The sequence below is a fragment of the Perca flavescens genome, chromosome 2 (assembly GCF_004354835.1).
Source record: "Perca flavescens isolate YP-PL-M2 chromosome 2, PFLA_1.0, whole genome shotgun sequence".
NCBI lineage: Eukaryota > Metazoa > Chordata > Actinopteri > Perciformes > Percidae > Perca > Perca flavescens.
Window position 1 is genome coordinate 15,247,823 of NC_041332.1, and position 26,972 is coordinate 15,274,794.

Below are 26,972 nucleotides of genomic sequence, written 5' to 3' on the forward strand. Positions count from 1 at the left end.
TAGTCAGTTAAAGTTATCGTATTCCCTACATCTTCTGCAGAAACTAACATTACCCATTATCTTTGTTCTGCATTAGAAAACTCTGCAGTCAAATAACAATGCCTCAAATAACCATAGTTTGTCAATTTGACGTTTATTCTTTAACTACCATTACCAAGTACTGTTAAAGGCGCAATACCGTGGTACAACCACATCTCATCTGATGTTTCCGATGCTGAACAGGTGAAAAACAAACAAGTGAAAATATTTGTCATCATAAAATAAACAATACATAACACAGCCACACAGGGACAAGGTTCAACTCAAAAGTACATTAAATTTCTGCATAAATTAGAGATCTAAAGAACAATATTCCAGAGAGGTAATATAAAACTGTACATGACAATACATTTGCAATACATTACAATATTTATTCAAAAGGCAAAATAGCACCATGAAATAAAAAAACAATTCTCATTCAAACCAAAAACCACACAGTTGTAACAGTAAATACTGCATTAGTAATGTCAACAGTGAAAGCACAGGAAGCATGTACAGAGTTTTGTAGACAGTCTGTTACCTGGGTTGATTTTATATGAACGACAGCCTGGTGGTGTACTGTAAGAGTAAAGGATGTGTTGGTCTCATTGTGCCTTCATGTCATTACTTTCTTAACTGTGGTTAAGTTTTGATCAAGGGAATTACATTTGTTACAAAAGTCAGGACACACTTTTAAAATTGTGAGCTACTCTATGTTTTATCATGGTGACATGATGCTTGTGATGGTTTACTTTAGTCTTTTTCTGTCAGGTTGCGGGATCCTAATTAGTCATTTTGCATGAAGTCCCTCCCAAACCATCCCAGTTTCCCACCCTCCTCCCTCTGACCCTCTTCTTTCTATCTACTGGCATGTCATTGTCATTCAACCTCTTTCCCCTGACATGTTGAGGTGTGGTGAAAAGTTGTACAGTTGTTCTGTCCTTAAATCTGCGTGTTCCTTAATTCACAGGAAGTTGTTGGAGATCTGACGTTGGTGGTCAAACAAGTCCTCCACCTCGGCGCTGTAAGCATCACCTGATGAAAAAAGACAAAAAGAAGAGAAGTGGAATACACAGCAACAAGGATGTATTGAGATGTAAAAATGTTCAACAAAAAAAAGTCTTCACACTCTACCTGCATGGCATCCAAACATGTAAACTCGTTCTCCATCATACTTGCACCGACAGCGCATCACGTTGTTTTGGAAATCAGACTCGGCCATGTCTAAGGTAGGGTTGACCTCCACCTGTAAGAGTAAATAGACTAGAGATAAGATGCTGCAAGATTCAAGTCTGTCATCCTCCTCACAGTTAAGTACAGTACCTTTCTGATCAAACAGAATTGATTAAAGGACGACTTTCAACCGACGATATGCAAAGCCTGCTCAATATATGTATAATGGAAATGTATCCAGACTCTAGTGCAGTTCTTTTGCTATATATGGCCCAGGCAGTTGAACCACTCTCACAAGTAGTTATAGCTTCCCAGATGGGCTTGTGTCTTGTATTTCCCTGTACGCAGACTATATTTTGTTATATTTGTTGAAAGTCTCCTTTAAGCATATACTTATGATTTCTTTTTCAATTTGAAATGATTGGTCAAAATCCAAACAAATGCCCCTTAATACTGCAGCCAAAAGTATCCACCTTCCATCTTAATTGACTGTCAATGATTCCTTTACCTATCTGGAAATAAAGAGCATTTCTTGGCTGGGAGCCGTGACACTTCGCTGGTAGGGTTGGGTACCGAAACCCCGGCTACGCAACCGGTAGGAAACGGACCGGATTAGAACGCAAATTCTGGTTCCTCATTTCGGTTCCACTTAATGTGTTGACTGAAATATTTTCCCTCTGTTGCTCCAAAACGGACGTAAAAATATCACACTTTCCCTGTAGTGTACCGTTTGCTAGCTACCGTAAATGTAAGCTACTTTTAAAATGCCATATTCTCCCTCTGTGCTCACCAAAACGGACGTAAAAGCATATTAACCATTCACTTTTCAGTTTTTCAAGAATCGGTTTAGGAATTGGAATAGTTTTAAAAGTACCGGTTTGGCATCGGAATCGTAAAAAATCCTAACGATACCCAACCCTATTCGCTGGTTGCCTGACAAAGTACCTGCAGGAACACTGCAAGGAGTGTTTTTTAATAAAGGGAACAAGTGAGAAGTAACTTTACTTTAGACAGTTAGGAAACAACTGGTCTTCCACAAGGTCAACTGAGAAGCCACGGGATTATTGTTCTACTTGTTTCTATACAGCTCATGATGTACATGTAAATTAGGGGTTCAAGCGATGCATGACATCACTTTCCACTGTTATCTCCGTGCAGGAAAAAAAAGTGCCAGAGATCAGATGACAGTTTTGGGTTTAGATTTAAGTAGCAGCCTATCATTAGGTTGTAGCCATGGTTGGTTGCCATGGTTTGTTGTTTTCCACCCTGTCTGCCTGCCGGCCATATATAAGAAAAGCACACAAATGAATTTTCCTGATGCACACATCAAACAGATAACCTGACCACATATTCAACAAAGCAAACCAGTTTCATTTTTTTAAGTACAGTATAAATTTTGTGGTTCCAATTATATTTACAGGCAAAGATTTAAGATGTAAAATATTCATAAATATGATTCTTTTCATTACATTTTAAGCCAAATTTGGTGTTAAGAATATCATATATATATATATATATATATATATATATATATTGAAATTGCATGTTAAGAGCAGCCAATGAATTCAGCACAAATGTTATAGTCCCAATGTAAAACACCATATTTACTGGCAGTTGATGCCCTAAAAGATCTTGTAATAATGTGAAACAAAGGGCCCACAGCCTGTTTTACAGAACAATGAAAGGTTGTCACTGTCATGTAAAAGGCTATGAGGTTGTGCAGCTGATTTTTAAACGACGGAGCAATCAGGAGCAATCAAGCGGAGGTGGACGTGACTCATCGGTTTTAATGTATGGTCCTAAAAAAGGCTGCCACCCTGCGATTCTTGGTGAAGACTCAAAGAAACACCCAGTTGCATAAAAGACGAGCGAGCATCTGCACCCTCCCTCCATCTCTTACTTCTTACACAAATTTATGAGCAGCTCAACTACTGTTGAACCACGATCCCGACCACAAACTTTGCTGCTGGGTCACGTCGTCGTGGCAACAGTGGATCTCTGCTTTATGACATGCATGTGGTTTTATCTCTCAAGACCACTCCTGCATGTAATTTACCCCCAAGTCTACACATGCACACGCGAGTCACACATACACATCTAGATTTTACCTAAACACTCCAAAAATAATTGGAAACTGTAAACATCATCACTTTGCTGGCGCTAAGCTTCCATGAAAAAAATAGAACAAATGACAGAGGGAGGACAGATGAGTAGGTCACCACAGCCAATTGGATGTCTAGAACAAACTTCGCTTTCAAACATAAAACTAAATGTAAAGTGCTGACAGAGCTGTTCCACCACCAATAGGCCTGCACGTTCTGAAAGGGTGGACTAATAGCAGGTCTACTTTCTATATACATCCAGACTAAATTCCCTTTCCTTAAATACCCACACACACCCTTAAAACTGCCAACATGCTGTACACCTGAATGGTACACCAGCCAAGAGCCATTTAGCTCAAATTATAGTCTTTTATCACAGCTTCTATCTCATGTGCGCCTTCAGATGTTGAAACTCTGCTCTGTTTTTTTTCTTTTTTTTCCTCTCACTTTAATGCCTAAGAGGTTGCTTAAGCTACCAACTATGATGGATTTCACCATGAAGATTGAAAGGTGGATTATTCTTTTCCTCAGCATTTTTATTCGACTAACAATTTCACAATTAACTTTATGGACAGCTGAGCGGACTGCGTGATAAAATCAGGGGATACTTAACTAGAGTAACTTTTTGTTGTAATAAACAAGCTTCCTAACCTGGAAAATGTATTCGCCAGGCCGTATGTCTGTGATGTCGACCCACTGGCAGTCAATATCGTGGCGGTAGGTGTCCCAGCAGCCAACTGAAATACCCTGCTGTCCCATGTTATAGCAAGCATACCGCTTATGGATACCTGGTAGAAAAAGAAAAAAAAACTGTTGGAAACACATGAGGCGAGATAAAAAGGGAAGACTATGATGTGTAAATCTTCTTCGCTGTCATTTGCTGTGGATTTGAATTTCTACAACCAGCCTGAAATTATAGCAAAAATGATTTAAAAACCCAACTCTTTTTTTGGGGACTGTCAAATGAATAGAAAGGATCTGAGCTACATAAAGCTGTCTGGGCTTTGTGAAGCCAAGATCAATTTAGGCTTGGCCTCTGATCTTACAGCCTGCCGCTTGGCTTTGAATGCTCATTATGGGATTTCAGCGTTACACTTTTAGGTTTTCTTGACTCTCTTGTTTGTTCCCTCGAGAAGCAGATTTATTTGACATTAATCTGTAGTCATGTCGTACCTTCAGGGCAGTAGGTGTCCTCCAGACAGAAGCTGGCCTTGTGACCCTCCGCCACCTTGGTCCCATTGAGCGTCAGCAGGTCATAATGGGTGAACACCTCAATGCTGTGGTAGTGCCTGAAAATGGGATCAGGATGACCTAATTAATGTGTGATGCCAGCCAAGAAAACTTGTGGCTCAGTGGTTAGCACTGATGTCTCACAGCAAACAGACACTGCAGGGTTCAATTCCCGGTTTGGGCAGGGCCTTTTTATGTGGACTTTGCGTGTTCTTTTCGGGTTTGCGTGGGTTTCCTCCCACCATGAAGACGTGCAATGCTAGGTAACTACAGTAGGACTACAGTTGAAAATTAGCCGGCTGGCTAACACTGGCACATTTACAGAAATGTTGAATAATATGCATTGTCCTCATGAATAAATCAATCTTAAATGATAGAATGTTGTCAAAGAGACAGAGAAAGATCTCCCTGTACTTGTTGCTTTTTGGTTCACACCTGCCATCCTCCTGTGGAAAAAACAACAACAACAACAACCTTGAGGTTTATTTGAAATATAGCAGCCATAAATCCTGGCACGTTGTTGCGAAGGCGTCAAACAGACACGGCCAACAATTGTTAAAACACAGAGTGGGCACACAGATATCGGTTTGGTGGTTCTTGTTCTCTCATTACAGAACCGTTCCCAGAACAGTCTGTACTAAAAGTCAAACCATGTGTTTGCTGGTTGGGGAGGTAGCGATTGGATTGCTGAGCTGTGCCTCTCGTTTTGGGACACAAAACCACAACCGCTGAGATAAGAGGCCAGGCTGCAGTCACGGCTCTGACTGTAACAACTGGGCGGCCAGTGAGGAGGATGTTTATTGTAAACATCATTTTGGAGGATAAAAGATTGTGTTTATTGTGCTAAATAACATGCTTTTATATGTGTTTGGTTATTTATAGTCCAGATCTTACATCCATCATTTGCTGCAGTCATTACATTTAGTTTTTTAACCTCTGGTAGCATTGTTCAACATTGTTCTTTCTAAAAGATTTCTGTTTTCTTACGCCACCTCATAATGATGCCCAGTCCTGTTCCATAGAAGAAGGTTATGTGGCTTCATTTCATTTCCAACCAAACCCTGCAGCAGCTACAATCACCATATAGTCACTCCCTATCTGGCTGAAGGCGTAAAATGAGCAGCTGTTGGTCCAAATGAAAACCTGAAAGCTCCTCTAAGTGACACAGTGACTTGAAGCAAACACTGTAAATGTTAAAGAGGAGGGTGTAAATGTCTTACCTATGACACTGGTGCCATGTCCAACTTTCTCTGGTGGCTCGGGGTCGGAAGTCGGCGCGGCCCATGTTCATGATACGGGAGGAGAAGCGCAGCAGGCGGCGGTGTCCGTAGGGCCAGTTCATCCTGGCGGCAGAGGAAGACAGGCAGTTCTCCTCATTAGCGCAGGACAGCAGGTGGAGGGGTCGGTCCTCCAGGTAGGCCGTCTCCTGGACGAGCTGAGCATCCAGGACAAGGTCAGGAGCGGCTGCAGGGGCCAAGGGTCAGAGTTTCATTAAAAGAGAACTCTACCGATTTAGAATTGCATTCCCATGACATTGTGAGACAGTTAGAAAAAAAAAAAAAGTATCTTTTTGTTCTACGCATTTTTCTGTTTTTTTTTTATGTTCTGACGCTACCTACTGTACATTACCCACAATACAACTCAACTGCCGACAGTTCAGTCAAATGCTGCAATTCATTTACCTCAGAAGTCAGAGCGGGGAATGATGTCACACCCAAGTTAACCGCGTTCCAGTACAACAGTCGGATAACTACAAATGACGCTGTATTTTGTGCACCAGGGCAACATGTCCACAGATAAAAGTTGGACAGTAGCCTATTGTGTGTACGACTGATTCAATGAGACACAAATAAGACAGAAGTGCTAATAAACATACAGTTTTCACTACTGTTGATACGCAGGGCGCTCTCCTGACTTTCCAAATGGGAAATCCAACTACAGGGGTCATTCCAGTTGAAATTTTCAACTGGGATCTTGGAAATTCCAACTTCCCAGTTCAAATGGACACCAAAAGATACAGGTGTGTTATGCTAGAAGCGGCTAATGTAGCCTCAAGCCACCAGCCTCAGGCAGATTTCAGGAGCTACAGAGGTCTGGTAAGTTCACTTCTTTTTAACTCCACACCACACCCCAAGATTTTTTTTTTTTTTTTATTAATTCAAGACTTGTCTTCTTAAGCCTCAAACGAAATCCAAAATTTCGCACAGGCCCCCCAGGATTTACAAAAGGCTTTATACACCTTTTTTCACAGAGCAGTACTCCCCAAGACTTCGATGTGTTGGATCTGTCGAGTTCCCCTTTAACAAACATTGCACAACAAATACAAATGTGTCTCTGTGGTTGCTGGTTTTGGACTCACTTTCTACACATGTGACTCCTGCAGCTCTGCCATCTCCTCCTCTGGGACAGTACACATTTGTGTTTCTGCGGCACTGCTGGATAGACATCTCAGTGCCGATACAGTGCGTTCCACTCAAAACCACCTCACCGGCATCTGAAGAACCAGGCCAGTACCAGGTCTCCTGTACAGAGACACAAGAAGAGAACAAATTCACACACAAAATCATTATATTTGTGCATTTGTGTTAAAAACGTCTGGATTTGTAAAACAAAAAAGAGCTGAAGTCTGCTATAAACAAAGAAACCCCCTTTTTTTTATAGGAGCTATCAGTACACATCATCAAATTTTCCACTCTTTTTCACAATTTTAAAAAGGCCTGTTAAATGTTCCCAGAAGCCCCCCTCAAAACACACTCACGCTGCCCTTTCCATGCACAGGTCTATTTTCAGTCTGTTTGCTATGTGAATTTATCCAGATTTCTCTTCGCCTCACTTTCCCTCTTTTATTTTCGGTGCGCTGGAAGTGGACGTTTGAAAAGCCTGTAATTACCTCAGGCCTCGGTAATAACACAGCACAGACTAACAAACAAGGAGGATGGAGAGAGGGGAGAGAGAGAAAGAGAGAGCGAGAGAAGGAAATATAGGAGCACAGAACAAAAGCTTAGAGACGAAAGAGGAGAATGATGCAGAAAATTGCATACAACATGATCTATTCTGTTGGTCACCTGATGAGCACTTGAAGCAAAGCCCAAACCCAGCTGTCGACAGACCACCATGGCCTCGTTGATGCCCCAGTTCTCACTGCAGATGGAGCCCCAACGCCTCACCCCTCCGACCTCCATCAGCACCTCCACGCGGCCCTCTGATGGTTCTCTGCCTCCTGCCAGACGCACCTGAAGGTTATGGGAGGAGAAAGTGTTTTCTTGTCAGTCCGTGAATAGCGCGTAATGCCTGTCCGCATAAATGCATGCATTTGTGTGTTTCTCACCGTGGCCTGCATGCCAGTGTTGGGAACGTTGCAGCGGACCGCTACATCCTGGTTGTGTTTGCAGCTGTAAAGCGGCACCTGTCTGTAGGTACACTCTGTAATCGACTTCTCCCTGCCTGTACACTGCACGCTGTTCATGTGGATGGGGCCGGTACCTACAGGAGAATCGCGTGGAGTTGATTGATTCACATGTGTCTTACGAACCACGTGCAAAAAGACAGGCTCACACACACACACACACACACACACAGCCACAGATGTCCACAGAGAGGAATTAAAAGCCCAGACATGAACGGGACCTCTGATGTGGCTCTGAAACTGAGCTTAGCCAGAGAGCTTTCTGTCTAAATTACTGTACACTCTGTACTGGACACTGCCCACCAGGGCCATGCTTTATAAACCAAAATAGATACCAAAATGGCCAAATGGAGGAAAATCTTTGAACACATCTATGTTGGCGTAGGTGTGTGAGGCCTAGGCTAAAGCCCTATAATTTGGCCTTAAATAGCTGATGATGTCAAGTCTGTCTCTTTGAGTTGCTCTCCTCTAACTGATCCTTCACGTCGCTCTTGCAACACACAGATCCATCTCTTACATATTTTCACACGACTTTGGTAAACTGGCCTAAGACATTAAAAGCCACAGTGCTCCATTTTGACATTTAACCATGTTCATTATTCAGACATAACTGCACCATAGCACCTACTTTAATAGTAGAGTCCTAAAGCACTCAAATAAATTGCCACGAATGACTTCATTAAGTAAAGCAGAGAGAAGGAAATGCAGCCACCATTATAGGACATGCTATGTGCTCATTTGGGCAGAAAGATAATGGGAGGAAATGAATGTGATTACAGAGTTACTGCAGAGGTGCGGCAACAAAAAGGACAATAACTGAGTGTCTGAAAGTGGGGTCTATTTCCTAGGAAAATGTTTAACTCTATTATTGCTGGACAACTTAGCCGCTATACTCTCATGCCCACAACAAAAGCAGTGCCAAAGTAATCACAGTCTTTCTGAACATTTGGTCCTGCTCAGCGCTGATTGCCTGACATCCTGGTTTCAAAGCTGTGCTAACTTTTCACACACGGCAGGTTTATTTTGACAACAACAAATGCCATTGTTTTGGTCGCTGGAACCTCCGAGCATAGTTTACACTCGTATAATTGGTCATGGGTAGAGTTCCTCAACAATCAGTTTCTGCGATAGAAGTAGAAGTCAGGCTGTAAACAATTTCTCTGGGTTTATTTGTCTGCTCTGGTTCTTGGAGCGCTGCGTTTAGCAACACACATTCAGGCTGAGAAGTGTTTAGTCTAATGACTCACTGAGCACAACACTGATTCAAAGTCGGTACCCTTAAACACATAAGTGGTCATCAGATCTGTAGCTGGGACTCTATGATTTTATGATTCTGCTCACTATGGCACAAAATGACAAAGACCCAGTTATAGTTTTGTTTAAACAAACAATCGTTTCCCACCATGACCTCACTAGGCACGGTGAGGAAATGCATTACTGGAAAGCACCAAAGTGACTTGGGTATGTGTGTGGCTACGTTTATGTGTCCTATCTTACCCTGTCCCAGGTGAGCTTTGGTGAGCGCCTCTTTGGCCGTCCCAAAGCCCAGCTCTCTGCAGACCACGCTGGCTGCAGCCATGTCCCACAGGTGGTCACACACGGTGCCCCACTTCCCCTCCCTCAGCACCTCAACACGGCCCTCCCCGAGCCGGGGCCCCGCCTTGAGGCGCACAACGGGCTGAAATGAAAAAGGAAGAGTTCAGAGGCAAAATGGAAGTTTGTGAAGTGATTTAGAAATCTTATACTTGTAGAGCCTGTCTGGGTTTGGATGCTCACTGCTACATTTTCAGATTTGACAGTTAGACTGCCTAATAAACTAGATTTCAGCCTGATCAGGATATTTGGGCCACTTCTTTGGCTAGACTGAAGACAAAAGATTACTTTCTCTACACAGTCCAATGAACTGCTTTAGGAAGAGAATGTCAAAGTATCAAAGTTATCATTTTAAAAGGAATAGTTTTGACAAATAAACACGTATTCACCTACTTGCTAATAGGTCATTGAGAAGATTGAACCCACACCCAGGAGAGAGAGCGGTATCAATCTTGTCATCTTAACACTCGACATGAAAGCGATTAAGCATTTCCCAACATGGAAATAAGCGAATCAACTGGCTGTAGCTTCAGATTTAGCGAGCAGACAAGAGAGTGGTATTGATGTGGGCAACAAAAACAAATAAGCACATGCAATATGAAATATCAAATAAAAAAAAACGATTCCATGATTTTTCATAATCTATTCTTTCCAATTTCCACCTCCGCACTGACCGTCACGGCGGGCGGTGCAGGTGCTCTGCCATAACGTGTGAACTGGGACCCAGGGACACAGCGGACCACAGCGTGCATGCCATCGCGGCACGGGACATCACTCCTGGGGAGGGACAGCTGGGCCTGGCACTGTGACAGAGAGACCTCCCTGCCCTGACACTGCACCTTCTCCACCCAGTAGGCCTTCTTACTGATCTGCGTCCTCAGCCTGGAAGGGGAAAAAATGGAGGAGGCAGAGAAAGCAGAGAGAGACATGAGAGGTATATTTATTGCTAATGAACTTTAAAACCCAAGCTATATCCTTCAAAAAGCATATGTTGATTTTACCTGGAGGAGGGATCAGCTAACTTGGAGTCCCACAGTTTCCTGAAATAGAGAGAACATCACACTCTTGAGTTATAACTGTGCTTCTTTACATCCAGTAGACTAAACAACCAGCTGTCCTATACACTCCCACGGTCTGCTTCTCATGTGCCCAATCTCATAACCCTTTCCTCTTCAATCTTCCTTAACATGCCTATACTCTTCCATTCTGTCTATCAAACCTTCAATAAACAAACTGAAAGCTATGAAGGAGACACAACATGCTGGGAAGGGCGTGTGTGTGTGTTTGGATAAACATAGCCCTTATGTAAGCGACAGAGAGGGAAAAAGAGAGAGGGAGATTTACAATAACAGATCACATAACTCCCTCGTTCCTCTCAAACCACCACCTTCTTGTCATTACTTTTTTAGATCTTCCATTTCTACATTCAGGAGTATTTCTGTTTCAGTGTTTGTCTATATGTCTACAGTGGATGTCTGGTTTGGGGCATCCATGTGGAAAAAAATATGAATAAGCCACTATACATTAATCCCTTTTGAGAAGCCTTATTGAGGTCTGCCAAATCCAACAGGGGTTTCTAAACTGTGTCTAGCTGGGTAGGGGTATTACCTGAAACTAGATTCAAAATCTAAAGGGAAACAGTGTGTATACACAAAATGGGGCCCCCTACGCCTGGGCGCACACACACACACACACACACACACACACACACACACACACACACACACACACACACACACACACACACACACACACACACACACACACACAATGATAAAACCTAAAAAAGTGAAGAAAAAAAAGTGATAATTCAATAAAAAGAATGATTCACACACCAGGCTGAGTCTGGGAAGTGTCCCTCTGTGTGACACACACACACACACACTAGAGCTGACCACTTGCATCGGCCAGTGTGACCACAGACAGGTGCAGCATGACTGACGCCCTTCATGAATGTGCAAATCTGAGTCACAACACCAAGTATAGACAGGAGGAGAGTTTACTGTACAACCAGATTCATGATGCAATTAAATATTTGGCTACCTAAAATGGGATATGTTTCCTCTCCAGGAGGACCCCAGTATGCCGGTAATCTACATGGGTTATTATGCACAGTGCCAATATTAGATGAGAAATGTGTTTGAGGCCGGAGCGGCCTAGAAGGAAACCCACAATAAAAACCCTGAGCCAGACAAACTACTGTATGGAACAAAATATCTGGCTTCTCTTTACTCTGTCCGGAGTTACTAGTTTCAAGCTACTATTTAGTTCACATTAGATAAAATATTGCAGAGAGTACAGCATCTCTCTTTCTTTCTCTGTTCTTTACTTCTTAACCATCTTTCTGGTCTTTCTTTCAATCCCCCATCTTTCCCTCTTTTCTCATTCTTTCTCCTGACTTTGCTTGTTTTTTTTCTCTGTCATTCATTCCTACCTTCCTTCCTTTCTTCCTTCTGTTGCCCTTCCTTTTTTCCGTGTTTATCTGGTCTGAAAACATGAACATCCCTAAAACTAGAGATACCCCGTCTGCAAGGGAACAGGGCACATACAATGGTATATATAAAACAACAGAATGGATGTAGAAGGGTAGATATCCCTATATGTTGATGAGAAGGGACGGATGATATGACTTTGTTGTGCATTGCAAGTATGTATGTATTTGTGAGTTGTGTGTGATGGTCTGTATTTGCTTGTGTCTATCTGTGTGTGTCTGCACAGTTTAAAATGTTTCATAACTTGGTAGTAAATATAAGAGACAGACTGTAAGGGGGTGTTAGTTCATGGTTTTGAGGAGAGGGAGGATGGGGGAGGAGGGGGTGCTACCCATATAATTGCCTGCTCTGCTTGGCAGTGTCTGCTGTGCGGTCGAGCAGTAGCATGTTGGTTCACACACACCAGACATGGAAATATGCACGTACATATCAACTTTCCCTGCCTTGCCTCTCTAAAACAAAGCTCTTTAAAAACCCCAGCGTTGTTACCCGACGTTATGACTGCATGCTGGGAAAAAAGGAGAGAGTGATGTAAGTCTCTGTGAACTGGGCAACTTTTATGAGCATCGCCTAACTTCACAGGACGAGGGAAAGCATGTTCTTTTGGTTTTCACTTAAGACACATTTCAGTTGTCCCGCTGAGAGCTAAAAGCACGGTGGATGTAGCTCTTTGTTAGGTCGAAACACAAGTTGGAGCTGAGTTGAGGCTCTTACGAGGCTCTTATGAGGGAAGGAAGGGTAGTGAACCACAGCATCAAGCCTCGGGCACAACAAACAGGTTGTGACCGCAGCACTGCTGAATCCTTTTAACCAGAAGAAGACTTTCTTACTTCTCAGGATCTTCAGCCCGGTGCCAGGTTTTTTTATGCAACTCTGACCACACAATACCATAAGCCATGTTGGAGAGATGATCTGACTGTCAGGAAAGCAGAGATAACCTGTTATTATACTGCCTGAATGCAAAGCCGCCTGACTGGAACAATCGGCTCACTCAGGAGACAGCAGGTTGCCACACAGGCTCCACGACAGCCTCTAGACAGTCCCATCAACCTCCATGTTACAGAAACCTTAAAGGGGTCATAATGATGTACTTTCCATGAAATGTGGGTTTTAGCATAATTGCATACAAAGTCTTTAAAAAAAAAAAAAAAAAAAAGCTGAGGACGGGAGAAGGAGCAAGGGGTTAAAGTAAATTAGAAGAACTGAAGTTACTGTCAGCCTCAAAGAGTGCGGATGTGATGAAACAAGGGAGCTGGAAAATAGATTTAGCGCTTGCCTTTTGTAAGCACAGCAAAGTGGGGGAGTATTTAAACAGCAGTAAAAATGCGCTGAGCAACTTAACAGGCAGAGACAAAGGCAGTCACATCAAAAACACCAAAAAAAAACAACCACATGGCCAGAGAGGGAAGTGCTGACACAGCAAAGAGTGTGCAGCAGGTTCAGTCAAGAGAATATTCTAGTAGATCTCGCAGACCATAATTACAGCTGTTCCAGTGGATACAAACCCCAAGGAAGAGCAGGCATGGACCACTGCCAGCATAGTGGGTAGCACCAGGAAGATGTGATGTGACTTATGCTTGGATCAATATAAACAAGAGTCTACAGTCACGCTAGCGTCTCTAGGCAGCTCTCTTAACGGGTATTTGGTCATACACAAAAGTATTGGATAAATTGAATTTCTTTACCTGATGGTGGTGCTAGATAAAGAGGTAAGGGATCATTCAAGTTATTACAATTCATCCTGAGGGGAACATGAATGTTTTATGGCAATCTATCTAGTAGTTTTTGGAGACATTTCACAAAAAAACAAAAACAACCAAGATGACAACCTCATGGTGGCACTTAACAGAAGGTCAGAGGATCACCAACGTCATTAGAATACAGTCTGTGAACCATAAATGTCTGCACCAAATTTTATACATTTAGGAGATGTTGAGATATTCCACTGCATAAGTGAAAACTTTGATCATGCTGGTGGCGCTAGAATTATTAAAAATATTGAATTGATGCTCTGGGTAACATGAATGTCTGTGTCAAATTTCATGGCAATCCATCCAATAGTTGTTACGACTAAAAACCATTTCAACCTCCTTTTGCCGCTAAAAGAAAAGTCAAGGAACCACCTAGTGTGCGTCATCCTCTGAGGACCATGAATATTTGCACCAAATGTCATGGCTATCCATCCAATGTTTGTAGGGACATAGTTAAGTCTGGACCAAAGTGGTAGACAGGCCGACCAACGTTGCTATCACTAGAACCTCGTGAGACCATGCTGATCTCGCGAGCTCCAGTTTTCCACTCGCAGATCAGTCTGGCATCTTGAGATAGAGAATATTTGGAGCCGTTTGCCAAACGACCGACCAATCAGCATTGGTTTTGAGGCGGGTTTAGGTGTGACGCAACGAGAAGCGACTGTTCAGTCTAAACAACATGGCAGCTTCCACGGATGAGATGAGCGTAGCTATCGCGCAAGTTCTATCCAAATTAGAAAGTATTCCTTCATTGAAAGAAGAGCAAAAAAACAGCACTGGAGGCTTTTCTCGGAGGAAAAGATGTTTTTGCTCTTCTCCCGACTGGTTCCGGCCAGAGTTTGATCTGATTGGTTGATTTGGCCCGTCTATCACCAACATAGGTGGTGATAGCTAACCAGTATTTTCGCCCCTTCCCAAAAGTTCTCCAACGGAAAGTTCCCAGATGGATATGCCAAGCAAATGCGAAACAATCCATCTGGCGGAGTCAGGTTAGAGCCACGCTGCTTGCGTGGCAAAAAAATGTCTGTTGTCGCTAAATATAAAAATGCATCCCAATTTCTACCTCGGGAAACATTTTCAAAAGGACAGCCACCAACATAAGTATCTGCTTCAAAATACATGGACACATCTCTTCAGATGCCTTAAAAGAGATAAGACACTATAAGAGAGATTTATTCATTGCTAGGCTGTGGCCGTGGTGGTGAACAGGGCAGCTGAGGAGAAGCAGCCTGTATCCTGCCGCAGAGCAGAGCAGAGCAGGACACAAGGGCTAATTATTGGCGACATGGAGAGACAGATGGTGCAGGGCAGGCCAGCACAGTCGCCCTGCTAGCCAAGCCATAAAAAGACCTCTGTGGGCAGACAGACGGACACACAGAGGGTTGTGTTTGCGTGTGCACGAGCCTGTGTGTGTATTTATATTTGTTTGTATGCGCGTGGGGATTCTGGACATAGTTTATGTAAGGTCTTGTAAGAGGCTGTGCAATGAGGGTGGAGGCAGGGATGTATTAGCATGTGTGTGTAAGTGAGGTATTGAGGTTTTTCTATGGTATGTGTGTAAGGGCTTTGAAGGTTTGTGTAGGTATTTATGGCTAAAGTTGGAGGGATGAGCTGGATTTATAGAGACAGATTCAGCATAACAACCTGACATTATTAGTTGAGGAAATGATTTGTGTTTGAGGGGACAATAAATAAGTTTGATTGATTTGATTTACACAAAGCTGAAGTCTCTTTTCTTTTTATATCTAGCCTCTGTATTTGCTTTTGTAACTCAATGGGTTTTCTGTCAGCACCTATGACTGTACTACTGAGTAAAATAGCACATTGTTGTGATTCAACAGCTCCCATGCAGAAACTAACTAACAAACTAACAAATAAAATCATAATTTTGTCTTTGTACAGTAATAGACACCAGGTCCTCATCACCATCATTGGCGTTTTCAGTTATATGTCGAACATGTTAGGAAACAGTTGCCTATTTTTACATCTAGCAGATACGGTGCGACATTATGATTCTTTTGGAGTTAATAATCCATCAGATGAATCCCAAGCAAATATGGTTTGGCCTCCACCAACTCCCGAGGGAAACATCTGGCACTTTAGCGGCTGAACGCTCCTCTATGTTCACCAGTTAGCTGCCATGTCTATCTGCTGTTTGGTGCTGGCTAGATAGTGTACAGTGGGTTTTTAGAGCAAATAATAGTGATAGAGATCAAACTGCCTCTATGCTATATCTACATAAGATAATTGAGGTGCGTCCTCAGACTTTCAGACACTCTCTGACACTCTTCTTTAGAAAGTGCTGCTGCACAGTTTTCCCTGGGGGTTTCTTAATTATATGAGATTAGAAACCATGTAAGGGAGGTTTCATGTGAAGACACACATCATGATGATGATGATGATAACCGTGTACTCTGGATCTGACATTAATAACATACTCTCTAAGACTATTTTAAAAGTCTGTGTAAGGGGCCCACTCAGCCAATGGGGCAGACAGGCCTGGCGGACAGCCGGGCTCGGCTAATGCCACAGTGGATATGTCATGCCAAGTGTGGTTTGACTAATGACAGCAGTTGTGGTTAACCTCTACACTACAGGGGGGATGGAACAGCAGTCCAGGCATGGGGCTGCCTAATCCGTGAAGGGATGTGAAGTCCACCGCACCTTTCCATCCCTTTTATAACCACACACACACACACGCACACTCGGCCGTGTCCACTCTCGCACACTCACCTGTAGGCGTTTTGGTCAAACACTTCTGCAGCCGGGAATCCTAACATGCCACAGACAACCCGGCTGCTGCTGAGGTCCCAGCCCTGGTTACACACATGACGCCACCTCCCAGCATGCTTCACTTCCAGCACTCCCTCCATCACCAGACCGCCATGGTTGCTGGACAGCACAGGCCGTAGTCGAGCCTCCTCTAAGTGAACCCTATCAGATCCCTGCAATTTTTTAAGATTGAGAATGGACTGCTTTATCCTAAATAAAGACTGCCACCGCAGGATAGATCTTTGTCACACACACTAAAACAGGATACATTTAAGTTAATAAACATGACTTCATCTTTGCTCAAACAACACTTTGTTTAACTAAATATCTGCAGACAGCACACAATGGGGAGAAGAATAACATGATGACATGCTGTGTCTCTAATCATCACACTCTCTAATCTTCCACATTACATAGGCAGCAGGAAGGATATTAACAGAAAACATAGCTTGTTTTATGTCATGATACATGTCATGATGATTAAAAAATGGTTGAGAAAGTGTAAACTCTGCAATTTGAAAAGAAAGAAAACTAAACAGAAGTGATAAATATCTTGCAATTTGAAGGAAGGCACTGCTGAGCTTCTGGTGGTTGGGTCCTAAACTTAAGGCTGCATAAGAGTTGGATCTGGAGGTCTGGTTTTAGTTTTGTCTCTAATTAGACATGTCCACTAGCCTGTGGCTCCACAGATGACATTTATGTATGGGAGTCTGAATAAAGTTATTTTGGGCTACTTCTTTGCAGTGTAGGCTACTGGAGGTTGTGTGTGTCTATGTGTGTGTTTTTACCTGTGTGTAGTGCACATCAGTCTCCAGTTCCAAATCTGGTTCGACATGGTTCCCACTGAGCTGCTGATGCCTGTCACTCCTCCGCTCAGACTGGGGTTGGAACTGCCTGTTCGTCCGTCCCTCTGTCTCTCGTCTCACAGCTGTGTCCTGGCTCTGCCTGTAGCCGTTTGCCAGACGTGAAAGTAGCTGGTGCCCTTGTGGCAGAGCCGGGTTGACCTGCGGGCTTGCTCTGGAACTACCTCGATTCCGTCGCAAGATCTGGATCTCGTGGCCATTTTCTTGCGGGGAGATGATGCTGCGACGGGAAGAAGTTGGGTTGCGATGGAGGGCGATCTCATGGCCTCTCGCAGAAGATGAGGAGATGTGGGCTGGGGGTGGCACAGACTGTGGCAGCGGTGGTGGGTTTCTCTGTCCTGGCTGGTTTGGCTGGTGCCTGGAGGATGAAGGAGCCTCCTCCACGGCGACAGCGGGGGAGCCAGGTCTTCTTTCTGGGCTGCAAATGACCCCCAGGTCCTCGGCGTGGGTGCAGTCATTGATTCCCCAACCATTGGAGCGACAGTTGGCAATGGAGAGCTCTGTGCCCGTACATCGCACATTGTCCAACCAGATCAAACCTAGCAGCAACAAAAGGCAGTAAGTTATTGAATCAAAAGAAATAAAACGTTAGTAGGCCTAGTAAGGTATTCAAAACCAAACGCCATTGGCTGGACATACCTTGACCCTCGCCAAACTTGGCACTGTGTGCCCAGGTCAAGCCGCGTTGGAAGCCCAGCTGACGGCACACCACGTTGGCCATATTAAGATCCACCTCGTCGTCACACACTGTGCCCCATGCGCCATTGTGGAACACCTCTACACGTCCCTCGTTGGCATTGCGACGGCCTACGCCTGCCAGACGTACAAGCACCTCCTGGGCAGACACCGGAGGGGGGTAGAGGAGAAGCAGGAGGAGGAGGGTGGACAGGGAGCCGAGGGACAGCATCCTGGAGAACCAAAAAAAAAAAAAAAAGAACGGAGAGATTAGAAGAACTGATGGGAATGAAGGCGTTGTGACATTAGGTAGGCCTAAGCCAGGAGAAGTAAAACATTGCAGAAAAACAGAGAAGATGCATGTAAAGCAGTAGGCCCTAAATATATATGCACATAATACCACAAAAATCCCAAAAATCACACAAAACCATGGAACTAACATTCCATACCCTGACAAAACATATAATTTGAAACTTCTCCTCTAACCCTAATGGGACAGTCTACAGTAAAATGAAAGATTGATAGATGTTTTTATCCTTTAAAATAAAGGACAGTCAGAGACTTGAGAAACATCATGAAAATGTAGCCCTCAGTCAGGACCAGCCAGGGCAAAGGGGGTAATAACCAAAGCTAAAAGTAGCCTTGCAGTCCAGCCAACGGAAACTTTGGCTTTCCACAAACCCTCAAGCTTAGCTGCATGCATTTAGCCAACAGACACAAAAGCAAATAAACACAGTCATAAAAATGTTCTCACACATAAATAAAGCAGCTGGTTAGCATCCGTGAGAGACATTTTGGTTAATGAGCAATGATTAATTCATCCTGAGACCACCCCTAAAAACCTTTTCTTCTAATCGAGAGGAAGAAACTGGAGAGATAAGGAGCAAGAGGAGAGGAGATCTGGAGGATGAAAGAGACACCTTATACTGAATTCATCCAACCAATTCTGCTTTTGATATGTCTACATAAACATTTATCAGTACAAACAAATATATGTTTAAGCCAGACTCATGAGGCCTGAATTAAGGAGAGATGAGTGTGGATGAGTTCCGGCAGCTGCAGGAATGAAATCCTGAATAATGGACTGAAGCAAAATGTGATAGAAAAGTTGAAGTAAAGAGAAAATGCTGAAGTTGAACTTACCTGTTGATCTCAGCCTGGAGTCACAAGGAGAAAGAAGGGAGAGAGCACTGGAGGAAAAGAAGGATGTGATTTTGGTCCTGCTCTCTATTCTACTCTTCTCCCTCCCTCTTACTTTTTCTGTCACTCCCTCGGATCTGCCACTTCATCCATCCCTCCCATTTTCTTAATTTAAGCAACTTTTTTCTCCTTCACCTCCTCTTTTTCTTTCCATCACCAAACGTCCATCAAAGAAAATTTGACCACAGAAATCAATAAAAACATAGGAAAGACAATCCAAACAATATATGCACTTTATTTTTATTTTTTTCACTTTCCAGATGTAAAATCAGACATATATATATATAATATAATAATTTGTGCATCCCAACACAGACTTGTCAACACTTGTTTAATCTACTTAAAGTATGTTGACCATGTCAACCAATTCTCATTGAAACTCTTAAGTTAAAAAGTAAAGAATCACTTTCCCCTAACATGTATGAAAAGACTAAAAGGGGGTGCATTCTTAACCCACACAATGGTAAAATCATATGCACACACACACACACACACACACACACACACACACACACACACACACACACACACACACACACACACACACACACACACACACACAGTGGCACTGGCACCATCCCATGCCCACAGTTAGTGGTGTCATGAAATAAATACTATGTGCTCCACAGTAGGAATGGAGCTGCCTGTCTGAACTCTTTCTCTTTGCGTAAAGTTCAGTTTCATAACATCCTCAGTCGTGGCACCTTCTCACAGGAAGAGGAAGTTCTCTCTAAGAATAGAGATGGATGGTTGCTTCATATTTTACAGTAAATAAAGAAGAGCAGATATCTCTAAAGATGAGGTTACAATGCTTTAACACTTAATGAATTGAACCTAAAACTGAAAATGTAATAAAAATAAAAAAACACATTAATGTATGCAATTTGTAGAAATTGCAGGATTATCTTTACTGTAAAAGTCGTGAAGTTCCTTATTGTGATGATATAGGGCTGTGTTTCAATTTTCCTTTTGTTAGAATACTTAATTAATATTTACCTTCTTTAATATTATATAGAGTAGCTCTGAGTGCTCAACAGTGAGACAACATCAAAGATGTGTTTTGGGATTAGAACAGATAGCTGGCCTTTAAAACTCGTTTCATATAAAGTACATATCAATGTCTGTGCCACAAATGTAAAACTTAGTATAAAATTTAGTGTGTGATTTTAACAGTTTACATGTATATGTAAAATATTTAGAGATTTGTATGCTGCTTGTGTGGTGGAAGTCGTCTCACTGTAATCAGATGAGACAGGAGACGAGACATTAAGGCTCAAGAGCTCACTCTGGTGGAGTAAATCATTGCAATAGTTGTATCTCAAAATGTATCTCCTCTCTAATGCAAAAATGATGTCTTACTATTAAGTGTTTTATTTTTGTATACTGAGAGGTCACAAACACAAAATGTATTATTTATTATTATTATTTTTTCTTTCTGCATTACATTAAGGGGGATATGAAAATGCTTTTAGCACATAGTCATACAGACATACTGAAAATACTTTCTATACTTTCTTGCTAACACAATATCTCGCTGATCCTTACAACACAGCACAGTGAAGAGACAAAACAATCCAGGATTTTAACATGAAAAATAGCACAACCAAAGCAAATTTCACAGAAACACTCAGAGTCGTCGTCTTCAGTATCCTGACAGTGTGGAGACCGCTGGGTACCGTTTACGGTGAGTCATGCACTTGTCTCTCTCGATGAACAGTGAGTGGGTTTTACAGTTAATGTCCTTCTCGATTGTAATGCGTGACTCTTCCAGGTGGGACAGGGAGCCTCTGGCCTCACTCAGCTGCTGGTGCAGAGACGCCACAGTGGCATCAATCTGTCTCACCTCTCCTTCCAAACTGCAGACACAGGAAGCACACAAAATGAAGAGAGAGAAAGGAGGTCAAGCAATAGAGTAAGACGAGACACTGCTTAGCACTCGGAGCTACATAATATTAAAGAAGGTAAATATTAATTAAGTATTCTAACAAAAGGAAAATTGAAACACAGCCCTATATCATCAAGATAAGGACCTTCAGAACTTTTACAGTAAAGACAATCCTGCAATTTCTACAAATTGCATACATTAATGTGGATTTTTATTTTGATTACATATTCAGTTTTAGGTTCAATTGTAACCTCATCTTTAGAAATATCTGCTATTCTTTATTTACTGTAAAATATGAAGCAACCGTCCATCTCTATTCTTAGAGAGAACTTCCTCTTCCTGTGAGAAGGTGCCACGACTGAGGATGTTATGAAACTGAACTTTATGCAAAGAGAAAGAGTTCAGACAGGCAGCTCCATTCCTACTGTGGAGCACCACTAACTGTGGGCATTGGGATGGTGCCAGTGCTGCTGCTGTGTGTGTGTGTGTGTGTGTGTGTGTGTGTGTGTGTGTGTGTGTGTGTACCTGAACTGGGGCTCATCTCTGCAGAGCTCCATGTTGGGTCTGAGGGAGCGGAGGTAAAGTCTGGACTGAGCTACTCTCAGTGGAGCCTCTTTGTTGTGGATGGCCTGCTGCAGAGCCACAATGTTCCTCTCCTGGGCCCCAATCTGCTCCAAGACCTACACACACGATCATACAATGAATTAACAAGTAGCCAATCAATCAGCCACTCTGTCAGTCTGTTTGTCAGTCGGCTTTTCTACCTGTGCGTGCTTCATCTCCAGCTGGGTTTTGGCCTCTATCAGCTCTGCACAGCGCTGGCTGAAGGCTCGGTCCACACTGGAGCACTGGACTCTCAGATCGTCAGTAGTGTCCTGCAGCACTCTCTCCACCAGCACTCTGACACACACAGCATCACTATATTTACTAAAAAACTTGAAATAATGTTTCACATTGTTACCTTTACAGTAGACTCTGTAACACAGAGCTTTAAGCTCTAATGTCTAAACCACACCTGACCTGAGACTGTTGGTGGCCTGTTCTTCCTGCAAGGCCTTGGACAGGTTGTCCTGTGTAAACTTTGTCCACAATGTGCAGTTACACACCCTGCAGCAGACAACATGGCAAATTGCATGGAAGTTATGCACAGTTGTTTCTAATTTTATGTTTCTAAGTTTAGAAAATTATGTTACACACACACGCACGCACGCACGCACGCACGCACGCACGCACGCACGCACGCACGCACGCACGCACGCAAGACTCACTGGTCCTGCAGGGAGGCTGAGCTTGGGTGGTGCTGTGTATCTGGGCTCATGTTACTGTATCTTCCACTGTGGTCATCAAAGTTGTAGGCCTGGTGCTTATCAGACCAGTCTAACTCCAACGTCTGCTTGGCCTCTCGGTTCATCCTGACACACACAAAGACACAAACCGAAGGATGATAATTTAGTTCTGTCATTATGTGGGTTTGCATTACAGGTTGCTTAACCTTCAGGAAACAGGTTTTGACACTCACTTGATCTGAGTGACAACCTGAGCTGTAGTTCTCTTCAGAAGAGCCTGGATGCTCCTGATCAAGTCCACTTCCTGTAAAACACAGCATCACACTTCTTGTTAGTGTGTGTAACAGTGAGCCCTTTGCTGGTTGTTTTACTGTTACACCTAGTTAACTACTAGACAAATGATAGTCAAACTAGCAGGAGCACAACAACTGAGTTATTTTATTGGGATCTATCTACAGATTATTTTTTGGATTATTCGATCAGTCATTTAGTCAATAAAACCGCTCATCTCAATTTTCTGTTATTTTTCTCCGACCAACAGCCTAAAAGCAAAATATATACATGTATATGTATACATATTTAATAGAATTTAGGAAAAAGAAAAGCAGCAAATTCTCACATTTTAGGAGTGATCAAATAGTTGGCATGTTGCATGAAAATGGACTTGAATTGATTAGCAAATGTTAAAAATAATAATTTTCACTTCACTAATGTTGCAGCTTTTATTTTAATTAGAAAGAAATGATGTTTCCCAATAATAAGTATACATCTGTCCATTCCAAAAGTATCCCATTAATGAGTAACAATAAGTCAATATTGTTAACTAATGTTCACCACATACTAACTATTGTTAATGTCCCATACAGTAAGTAGGCCTATTAATTTCATTTATTCTGGGAAATATTTGCTGTATTCTACATGTGTCCTATTACTTATAGCTAACTATTATTTCATGTAGCCTTCTATTCTTTTTTATTTGTTGATCAATAATATATTGCTCATATTACATCTTCAATTTCACATTTCACGTAGGCCTATATTTTTCCATGCAAAAATAAATCCTTAGCGATCTCCTGTCTCACACACAGCTTCATAAACTTTATTATAAAGCATATGGTAACCTTCACCAGCTCCTCCTCCACAGTGTCTCGGACTAGGTCTGCTCCAGGTCTCCTGGTCCTGCAGTTGAGATTATCGGTGGCGATGGCAAACGGAATCTCGGTGGCGTCCAGCGCCTTCTCCAGCCTCGTTTTCAGCGCCAGCATTGACTCTGTGTCGGCCAGCAGCTTGTCGACGTGCCGCTTCAGCTCAGACTTCCAGTAGTGGGTCTCTTGTAGTCTCTCTCCCAGAAGACGTGTGCCCACGGCCTGGGTCTTCAAAGTGGCAGCCTCGGTGTCCTGGTGCAGAGTTTTGGACTCTCGCTGGATGCTCTGGGCTTCGTGGCGGTGGGTCCCGGCCTGCTGAAGCATCGTGCGGTAGTTTGAGAACCATTCAGCCGGATAGTATTTAGCGGACCTGTACCCCGCTGTGGCTGAGCCCGAGGACGGCTGCGGGACATCCGGCTCTACGTGAGGGTCTTTAGCCGGGACTCCCTGAGCCACTGCTCTGCTGTCATAGTGGGGTCTTGACACTAAAACCTCAGAGCTCATTTTTTTTTTTTTTGACAATTAAATTAGTCTACAGGTAGGCTATGCACAGTTTCCACAGTCCTGAAGCAAACCGAGCTGTATGTTTGTTTGGTGTTGCCTGGTTACTCATGTTGGTAGGAGCAGCTCCAGGAGCGGCTCTGGCTCAGGTGACTAGTTATCAAAGCTGATAGGGATTAAATGGCAATTTCAGTCATTAATTTAGTGTAACAAACACAGTAGGACATATGAGCTATACGGTTTCATTATTATAATTGTATTGTTACTGTATTGTAATTGTGATAGTGTTTTTGAGGACACTCTTTGTTGGGTATAGGCTACTATGTCATTTTATGATTTGTTGTTATATCAAAACAAATTTAAAATCAACTGGTTGCAGGCGCGGTTGATATTGGAATACATTATTAAATCTCTCAAACCAGCAGGGTTTTTATCAACATGAGATCATTGATTCCAATGTGTGAAAGCTTCCGAATGACTATATGATTGCTTTAAATAAATGTGGCTCTCTAATTTGGGAACAATAGTTTATCAGTTATATGTCACCTCACAGCAAGAAGGTTCGGGGTTCAAAGCTGCCAGCTATAGGGCCTTTCTGAGTGGAGTTTGAATGTTCTCCCATAGAACATGGAAAACAAATCAATCAATAAAAAATAAAAAAATAATAAACTAATTTATTTTTCTTTAAAAAAAGGTTTAATGTATTTTACAATTTGTGTCTCCTAGAGAATATTTTCCCACTTTTCAACAACTTTCAAATGTTGTAATGTGATGAGTCATTTCAACATAGACTGGCTTTTCTTGGTTTTGTTTATTTATTCACTTTTACTAAAGGTACATACATGAAGGTAACTCACATTTGGGGTATTTATGTGAAAAGTTTATCCACAATTTCTTATAAGCAGTGCAGGTGTGAAACAATGTTATTACCAGTGAGCAATCATAATGAGTGCAAAGGTAAAAGCAACAGTGTAAAATTGAAGTTAAAGCTATTACTTAGGCAATGACTAGAATTACTTAAAATACCTGACGGTAATTATTAAACAAATCTGTACATGTAATTATTTCACTGTAGTTTTCAGTAAGACAATTAAAAGGTTGGACCATAGTGTTAGGTGAATATATGCTGGATAAATGTTAATTGAGATACAAACAGGATCATTTGGGTACAGATGTGACCGGAAAATGCAAGGCTTGATCACAGATGTGCATGCTGTTCATCTCCTATTGGCTTTAAATCTGATTACAGTAGATATCATCTGTTGCGATGAAGTTTTGGTACACAGAATCTTGTTCGTCATCATGGTGTTGACAACTGCTCTGTGGTTTGGAGGTACGCTGCTTTGAGTACACTACGTCTTCGATTTCATAAATCTAAAAAAGGATCAACAAAAACAGACAAAACGTCAATGTTACTCAGATGAGAATTCCTATAATTGTACACATGAAAAGGTCCAAATAATCAGGTTGTTGGTCATTTAATTGCCTTAATACTTTAAGACTTAAGACTTCTTTCCATTTACAGGTCAGATTGCTGTGAAATTTGGTGTGACTATTCATTGGCCAAGGAAAATAATTACTAATAATTTTGGTGAACCCCCAACCTTTCATCTAGCACCATGGTCATGTCACCAGAGTGGGAGTCTTGTGCACAGTTGTGCATTAAAATAAATGCGGTAACATGAACATGAAGGAGTCTTTATGAATGTTTATGACTGTTGTGTCATTCCATAAATTATGACGCCTTTAATTCAAAGTTAGCATTGTTTGAGATGTTTGTGTTATGACAACTTGACATTAAGCAAGACAACATAATTTATATATACCATATATATATATGTATTTATAGCGTCATAAGTGTTGGGTTTTTACATTGGATTTCATTGCGTCATGAATATTTTCTTTGACCTCAAGTAAAGTGGAACAATTCAGACTTTTCATTGTCAGATGTCATACAAGTTATAAGATCAGTTTGACGACCGAGGTGATTTAGGAGCTCTGTCTCTCAGCTAACTAAAGTTAGCGGTTAGCAACAAGTATGGTACTCCTAAATCACCTCTGTACTGTATTCACTATTGTCAAACTGGTCTTTTATCTTTTATGACATCTTAATGACAAGTCCACATGGTTTCACACTTACTTGAGGTCAAGGAAAAATTCATGACACATAATGGTCTCATGACAATCAATGTAAAAAACACCACTTATGACAGTTTAATGTAATACTAAGTTTGATAATTAGTCCTGCTATGACATGTTTATGATGTATTATGTTGTCTATGTTAATGTGAAATTGTCATAACAAAGACATTGTTGGCTTGGTTACACAAACATCTCAAACAATACTAACTTTGTATAATTAACAGAAGTGTCATTCAGTAGTGCCACCCTAAAAACAAACTTTACATATTGAGCCACTAATAGTAAAATCATAAATTGTTATGCCCCACATGTTTTCTAATGTGGACCATAATGAACATTGCAGCCTCTTGTGTCTATTAGCAGGCTTTGTATTTTAGTTTTCTTACATCTGCTACCCTTATCACTTCCTCTGTTTCTGCTGTCTTGGTTTTGTTTCTGTTCATGTTGCCTCCAGCTCCTTGAAAACACATAGCATAAGAACTGGTTAAACAATTAGTTTGCATGCATATGTGTATGTGTATGTCTGTGTGCATGGTTAAGAGCATGCATTTGTATATGAAACATACCTCGCACTTGTATTTATAATCTATGACCAGGGCAGATGTCAGTATGAGCAGCACAGCGGCCACAATGAAAACCCCAGAGTAAAAGAGTGCTGCATCTGGGGAAAAAATAAAAAATATTAAAATATACACTTCTTGAAAACACACACTCATCACATACATGTATCTGATGTAA

General features: G+C 42.1%; 2 protein-coding genes across 2 annotated transcripts; both read right to left on the minus strand.

Moving 5' to 3' along the window:
• Window positions 1–116: 116 nt before the first annotated feature.
• On the minus strand, window positions 117–19,349 carry LOC114568763 (lysyl oxidase homolog 4). The gene is made up of 15 exons (XM_028598418.1): window positions 19,219–19,349; window positions 18,040–18,308; window positions 17,326–17,939; window positions 16,499–16,710; window positions 10,524–10,562; window positions 10,197–10,404; window positions 9,427–9,607; window positions 7,852–8,006; window positions 7,589–7,756; window positions 6,883–7,045; window positions 5,744–5,987; window positions 4,467–4,582; window positions 3,945–4,081; window positions 1,153–1,264; window positions 117–1,053 (listed from the first exon to the last, which is right to left on the minus strand). The coding sequence occupies exons 2-15, from the start codon at window positions 18,305–18,307 to the stop codon at window positions 983–985; spliced, it is 2,688 nt and encodes an 895-aa protein (XP_028454219.1). The 5' UTR covers window position 18,308; window positions 19,219–19,349; the 3' UTR covers window positions 117–982.
• Window positions 19,350–20,675: 1,326 nt separating this feature from the next.
• tekt4 (tektin 4) lies at window positions 20,676–24,175 on the minus strand. Its single transcript, XM_028563728.1, has 7 exons — window positions 23,568–24,175; window positions 22,680–22,750; window positions 22,429–22,572; window positions 22,181–22,267; window positions 21,925–22,060; window positions 21,686–21,840; window positions 20,676–21,131 (listed from the first exon to the last, which is right to left on the minus strand). Exons 1-7 carry the CDS (start codon window positions 24,093–24,095, stop codon window positions 20,918–20,920), a joined length of 1,335 nt encoding a protein of 444 aa, XP_028419529.1. The 5' UTR covers window positions 24,096–24,175; the 3' UTR covers window positions 20,676–20,917.
• Between the last annotated feature and the right edge of the window lie 2,797 nt (window positions 24,176–26,972).